Source organism: Salvelinus sp. IW2-2015, unplaced genomic scaffold (assembly GCF_002910315.2).
Source record: "Salvelinus sp. IW2-2015 unplaced genomic scaffold, ASM291031v2 Un_scaffold2599, whole genome shotgun sequence".
Taxonomy (NCBI): domain Eukaryota; kingdom Metazoa; phylum Chordata; class Actinopteri; order Salmoniformes; family Salmonidae; genus Salvelinus; species Salvelinus sp. IW2-2015.
In genome coordinates, this window is record NW_019943907.1 from 42359 (window position 1) to 49728 (window position 7370).

Below are 7370 nucleotides of genomic sequence, written 5' to 3' on the forward strand. Positions count from 1 at the left end.
TTATGGGGTCAGGTTAGCAATACATGAGACCAGGCTTGGGTTGTTATGGGGTCAGTTAGCAGTACATGAGACCAGGCTTGGGTTGTTATGGGTTAGTTTAGCAGTAATGAGACCAGGCTTGGGTTGTTATGGGGTTAGTTTAGCAGTACATGAGACCAGGCTTGGGTTGTTATGGGGTCAGGTTAGCAGTACATGAGACCAGCTTGGGTTATTATGGGTCAGGTTCAGCACATGAGACCAGGCTTGGGTTGTTATGGGGTTAGTTTAGCTTAGCAGTACATGAGACCAGGCTTGGGTTATTATGGGGTCAGGTTAGCAGTACATGAGACCAGGCTTGGGTTATTATGGGGTTAGTTTAGCAGTAAATGCTGACACACCTGACAGCGGCTGTGTGTGAAATTACACCCTATTCTCTATATAGTGCACTACTTTAGACCAGGGCCCAATGGCACCCTATTCCCTATATCTATGCATAGTCACTTCACCCCTACCTACATGTACAATTGCCTCGTTATGTTATTGTGTTTTTTTATTTTTTACTAGTTTATTTGGTAAATTTCTTAACTTTTCTTGAACTGCAGTGTTGGTTGAGGGCTTGTAAGTAAGCATTTCACTGTAAGGTCTACACTTGTTGTATTCGGCGCATGTGACAAATAAAGTTTGATTTGATATATAGTGCACTGCTTTAGACCTGGAGCCTATTTGTATTAGTGTATCTATTGTTGTGGTCACATTGTCCAGAGGTGAACCTGTAGTCATCATGTCATTGGACTGTAGACTCCCTGTGTGTTCTGTGTAAATGACTAATAAACTGGTAGTGGTGTCTTTAGGACTCATCCAGCTTCTCTCCCTCTTTCCTTCCTGGGTCCTCAGACTCGGCTTAATGTTTCTGTTGAAGTGAAAGAGAAAGCGACCTCTCGTCGCTTTAGATACGCCTGTAGTGCGTATCTGTCCCAGGCATCTGGAAGAAGGAAAGCACCGTGAATCCCCGGGTTCCCCCACAGATATCTGTCCTCATGGTAGAGGAGGCTGTGTCTCAAATGGCACCCTATTCCCTATGTAGGGCACTACTTTAGTCCAGGACCCAATGGCACCCTATTCCCTATGTAGTGCACTACTTTAGACCAGGGCCCAATGGCACCCTATTCTCTCTACTACTATTACTACTACTACTTAGGGTTAGTGTTCCCTCACGGCCATATCTCCATATTACAACGCTTGTTTACAGAAAACTGACGGAAGACCGAGCTTGACCACCTGTGCTAATTAGCCATCTACTGCGCTCCTAACACCTGTGTGTAAGCTAACTGGGGAAGTGTAGTTTAGTCAGATAAGCCTGTATGGATCGGTGCTAATTAGCCATCTACTGCGCTCCTAACACCTGTGTGTAAGCTAACTGGGAAGTGTAGTTTAGTCAGATAGCTGTATGGATCTGTGCTAATTAGCCATCTACTGCGCTCCTAACACCTGTGTGTAAGCTAACTGGGAAGTGTAGTTTAGTCAGATAGCTGTATGGATCGGTGCTAATTAGCCATCTACTGCGCTCCTAACACCTGTGTGTAAACTAACTGGGGAAGTGTAGTTTAGTCAGATAGCTGTATGGATCTGTGCTAATTAGCCATCTACTGCGCTCCTAACACCTGTGTGTAAGCTAACTGGGGAAGTGTGGTTTAGTCAGATAGCTGTATGGATCTGTGCTAATTAGCCATCTACTGCGCTCCTAACACCTGTGTGTAAGCTAACTGGGGAAGTGTGGTTTAGTCAGATAGCTGTTATGGATCTGTGCTACCACTGGTAGTCTACATCTGTTTACGAAGCATGTGACAAATAACATTTTAACGTGCTTCGTGGATAGTAAGTTATTATTTTATTTGAAGGATTCTTTCTCGCTGTGAAAGATGAGGCCATATGTTTCAAAAGCCGTATCGCAAAGTGATGGTTATTTAAGTTTCTGAACGTTAAAAAGCCGCGTTGGGATTGTTGTTCACATTAGCCAGTCGTTACCAAATCAAATTTTATTTGTCACATACACATGGTTAGCAGATGTTAATGCGAGTGTAGCGAAATGCTTGTGCTTCTAGTTCCGACAATGCAGTAATAACCAACAAGTAATCTAACCTATCAATTCCACAACTACTACCTTATACAAACACAAGTGTAAAGGGATAAAGAATATGTACATAAAGATATATGAATGAGTGATGGTACAGAACGGGATAGGCAAGATGCAGTAGATGGTATCGAGTACAGTATATACATATGAGATGAGTAATGTAGGGTATGTAAACATAAAAGTGGCATAGTTTCAATGGCTAGTGGTACATGTATTACATAAAGATGGCAAGATGCAGTAGATGCTAGTGATACATTTTTGATCAATTTCCATTAATTCCCATTATTAAAGTGGCTGGAGTTGAGTCAGTATGTTGGCAGCAGCCACTCAATGCTAGTGGTGGCTGTTTAACAGTCTGATGGCCTTGAGATAGAAGCTGTTTTTCAGTCTCTCGGTCCCTGCTTTGATGCACCTGTACTGACCTCGCCTTCTGGATGATAGCGGGTGAACAGGCAGTGGCTCGGGTGTTGTTGTCCTTGATGATCTTTATGGCCTTCCTGTGACATCGGTGTTGTAGGTGTCCTGGCCCTGTATCCACAAAGCATGTTAAAATGTTTTGTCACATGCTTTCGAAACAACAGATGTAGACTAACAGTGAAATGCTTTCTAACGAGCCCTTCCCAAAAATGAAGAGAGAAAAATAATAACACAAGGAATTAATACACAATGAGTAACGATAACTTGGCTATATACACGTGTTACCAGTACCCAGTCAATGATAACATGGCTATATACACGTGTTACCAGTACCGAGTCGATGATAACATGGCTATATACACGTGTTACTAGTACCCAGTCCAATGATAACTTGGTTAACACGGTTGACCATACCCAGTCAATGATAACTTGGCTATATAACACGGGTTACCAGTACCCAGTCAATGATAACTTGGTTATACACGGGTTACCAGTACCCAGTCAATGATAACTTGGCTATATACACGGGTTACCAGTACCCAGTCAATGATAACTTGGCTATATACACGGGTTACCAGTACCCAGTCAATGATAACTTGGTAATATACACGGGTTACCATACCCAGTCAATGATAACTTGGCTATATACACGGGTTACCAGTACCCAGTCAATGATAACTTGGTCTATATACACGGGTTACCAGTACCCAGTCAATGATAACTTGGTATAACACGGGTTACCAGTACCCAGTCAATGATAACTTGGCTATATAGCACGGGTTACCAGTACCCAGTCAATGATAACTTGGCTATATACACGGGTTACCAGTACCCAGTCATATAAACTTGCTAATACACGGGTTACCAGTACCCAGTCAATGATAACTTGGTTATACACGGTTACCAGTACCCAGTCAATGATAACTTGGCTATATCACGGTTACCATACCCAGTCAATGATAACTTGGCTATATACACGGGTTACCAGTACCCAGTCAATGATAACTTGGCTATATACACGGGTTACCAGTACCCAGTCAATGATAACTTGGTTATATACACGGGTTTTCCAGTACCCAGTCAATGATAACTGGCTATATACACGGGTTACCAGTACCCAGTCAATGATAACTTGGCTATATACACGGTTACCATACCCATCAATGATAACTTGCTATATACACGGGTTACCAGTACCCAGTCAATGATAACTTGGTCTATACACGGGTTACCAGTACCCAGTCAATGATAACTTGGCTATATACACGGTTACCAGTACCCAGTCAATGATAATTGGTATATACACGGGTTACCAGTACCCAGTCAATGATAATTGGCTATATACACGGGTTACCAGTACCCAGTCAATGATAACTTGGCTATATACACGGTTACCAGTACCCAGTCAATGATAACTTGGCTATATACACGCGGTTACCAGTACCCAGTCAATGATAACTTGGCTATATTACACGGGTTACCAGTACCCAGTCAATGATAACTTGGCTATATACACGGGTTACCAGTACCCAGTCAATGATAACTTGGCTATATACACGGGTTACCAGTACCCAGTCAATGATAACTTGGCTATATACACGGGTTACTAGTACCCAGTCAATGATAACTTGGCTATATACACGGGTTACTAGTACCCAGTCAATGATAACATGGCTATATACACGTGTTACTAGTACCCAGTCAATGATAACATGGCTATATACACGTGTTACTAGTACCCAGTCAAAATACACGGGGTACCAGTACCTAGTCGATGATAACTTGGTTATATACACGGGGTACCAGTACCTAGTCGATGATAACTTGGCTATATACACGGGGTACCAGTACCTAGTCGATGATAACTTGGCTATATACATGGCGTACCAGTACCTAGATGATAACTTGGTTATGTACAGGGGTTACCAGTACTTCTACACCTGCATTGCTTGCTGTTTGGGGTTTTAGGCTGGGTTTCTGTACAGCACTTCGAGATATTAGCTGATGTACGAAGGGCTATATAAAATAAACTTGATTGATTGACCAGTACCGAGTCAATAGTAACTTGGTTATATACATGGGATACCAGTACCAAGTCAATGATAACTTGGCTATATACACAGGGTACCAGTACCTAGTCAATGATAACGTGGCTATATACACGCAGTACCAGTACAGAGTCAATGAAAACTTGGCTTTATACAGGGGATACCAGTACAGAGTCAGTGTGCAGGGGTACGAGGTAATGGAGGTAGATGTGTACATATAGGTAGGGATAAAGTGAGTTGGCAACAGAATAGATAATAAACAGTAACAGCAGCGTATGTGATGAGTCAAAATAGTTAGTGTAAAAATGGTCAATACGGATAGTCTGTGTTCTATTATTTAACTATTGATCAGTCTGATGACTTGGTTAACTATTTAACTAACTATTTATCAGTCTGATGACTTGGTTAACTATTTAACTAACTATTTATCAGTCTGTTGACTTGGTTAACTATTTAACTAACTATTGATCAGTCTGATGACTTGGTTAACTATTTAACTAACTATTTATCAGTCTGATGACTTGGTTAACTGTTTAACTAACTATTTAGCAGTCTGATGGCTTGGGGGTAGAAGCTGTTCAGGGTCCTGTTGGTTCCAGACTTGGTGCATCGGTACCGCTTGCCGTGCGATAGCAGAGAGAACTGTCTGTGACTTGGGTGGCTGGAGTCTGACAATTTCTTCTACATCTCAGAGTAGGTGTGCTGATTTAGGATCTGTTCATTATGATCTAGGATCAGGTCCTCCTGTCCGTTATAATCATGTTCATTATAATCTAGGATCAGGTCCTCCTGTCCGCTATAATCATGTTCATTATGATCAGGATCAGGTCCTCCTGTCCGTTATAATCATGTTCATTATAATCTAGGATCAGGTCCTCCTGTCCGCTATAATCATGTTCATTATAATCTAGGATCAGGTACTCCTGTCCGCTATATCATGTTCATTATATCTAGGATCAGGTCCTCCTGTCCTATAATCATGTTCATTATGATCTAGGATCAGGTCCTCCTGTCCGCTATAATCATGTTCATTATGATCAGGATCAGGTCCCCTGTCCGTTATGATCTAGGATCAGGTCTCCCTGTCCGTTATAATCATATTTCATTATGATCTAGGATCAGGTCCTCCTGTCCGCTATAATCATGTTCATTATAATCTAGGATCAGGTCCTCCTGTCCGCTATAATCATGTTCATTATGATCTAGGATCAGGTCCTCCTGTCCGTTATAATCATGTTCATTATGATCTAGATCAGGCTCCGTCCGTTATATCATGTCATTATGATCAAAAAGGTTAAACTGATCCTAGATCGGCACTCTGAGACGCTTGGTGGATACGGGCCCTGGTCAAAGTAGTGCGAAAGAGTGGCATCTCTGGTGCAGCCACGCGTTTATTCATAGTGACAGGAACTGTTACTTCTGAGACTGCTGAGTGGAATGACCACCTGTTCCATCTTTCATTGTGTTTGGACTTCATCCATGGGCTCATACAGCAGTAATGATGGTGCTGGTTTCCTGTGCTTCGTTGGCTGTATAACCAGAACACTGGTTCTGGTGAGCTAACACCGTATGCTTTCTGGTGGAAGACTAACGCTCTCCACTCTCTTCCTCTCTCCTTCTCTCCCCTCTCATGTTCCCCCTCTCTCTGTGTCTCCACCCCCTCCAGGAGGATATGAAGCTGCAGGAGGGTCTAGTGATGATACTTTTGGTTGGAAGTCGTTGGGGCAAGAGTTGAGGATCAACGATGCGACCGGCGATTTGAACACTTTTCAGCAGCATGGAAACCGTGCTTTAGCTTCTAAGGACATGAGGAATCCACCGGTGAGAATACAGTCTACACCGGGGGCTGTCGTCAAACCTCTCCCAGACTTAATACACCTGATTCACCTAGTCGAGGTCTTGATGATTAGTTGACCAGTTGAATCAGGTGCTGTGGATCAAATCCCTGGGACGTCTGGGGGTTCTGAGGATGGTTTGGAAACCACTACTTGGTTCTCTGAGATATAATGGAACATTGCTGAATGCTTTTTCTGATCACCATTTCATCTCTCCATTCCCTCTTTCAATCTTTTCTCCATCTCTCTTACATCCCGCCCACTCTCCTCTTTCTTGTTCTTTCCATCCCTCTCTCTGTGTCCCCACCCTTACAGACAGAGGGATGTCTCACTCTGATGAGTCTCGCCTGTCCAACCTCCTGCGCCGTGTGTCCCGTGAGGAGGACAGGGACCGCCGGCTGGCCACCGTCAGACAGCTCGCGGAGTTCATCACTCACTCTGACAACAAAGTGGTGAGGTCATCAATCGTATCTACAGTTGAAGTCGGAAGTTTACATACACTTAGTTAGTTATTAAGTCGGTTAGACATCTTCTTTGTGCAAGTAATTTTCCAACAATTCTTAACGTATAGATTATTTCACTTATAATTCACTGTATCATAATTCCAGTGGGTCAGAAGTTTACATACACTTGACTGTGCCTTTAAACAGTTGACTGTGCCTTTAAACAGCTTGGAAAATTCCAGAAAATTATGTTATGGCTTTAGAAGCTTCTGATAGGCCAATTGACATCATTTGAGTCAATTGGAGGTGTACCTGTGATGTATTTCAAGGCCTACCTTCAACTCAGTGCCTCTTTGCTTGACATATTGGGAAACTCAAAAGAAATCAGCCAAGACCTCAGAAAAAAAATTGTAGACCTCTACAAGCTGGTTCATCCTTGGAGGAATTTCCAAACGCCTGAAGGTACCACATTCATCTGTACAAACAATAGTACGCAAGTATAAACACCATGGAA

At 42.7% G+C, this 7370-nt stretch overlaps 1 protein-coding gene across 1 annotated transcript in view; it reads left to right on the plus strand.

Annotated features, from left to right (window-relative positions):
- The window catches only part of LOC112074350 (serine/threonine-protein kinase SMG1), a 59714-nt gene that overhangs the window by 9132 nt on the left and 43212 nt on the right, over positions 1 to 7370 (plus strand). The window contains exons 4-5 of the mRNA XM_070440482.1: positions 6245 to 6395; positions 6724 to 6865. Of these exons, the coding sequence (XP_070296583.1) occupies positions 6245 to 6395; positions 6724 to 6865 (293 nt within the window). The remainder of the gene's footprint in view (positions 1 to 6244; positions 6396 to 6723; positions 6866 to 7370) is intronic.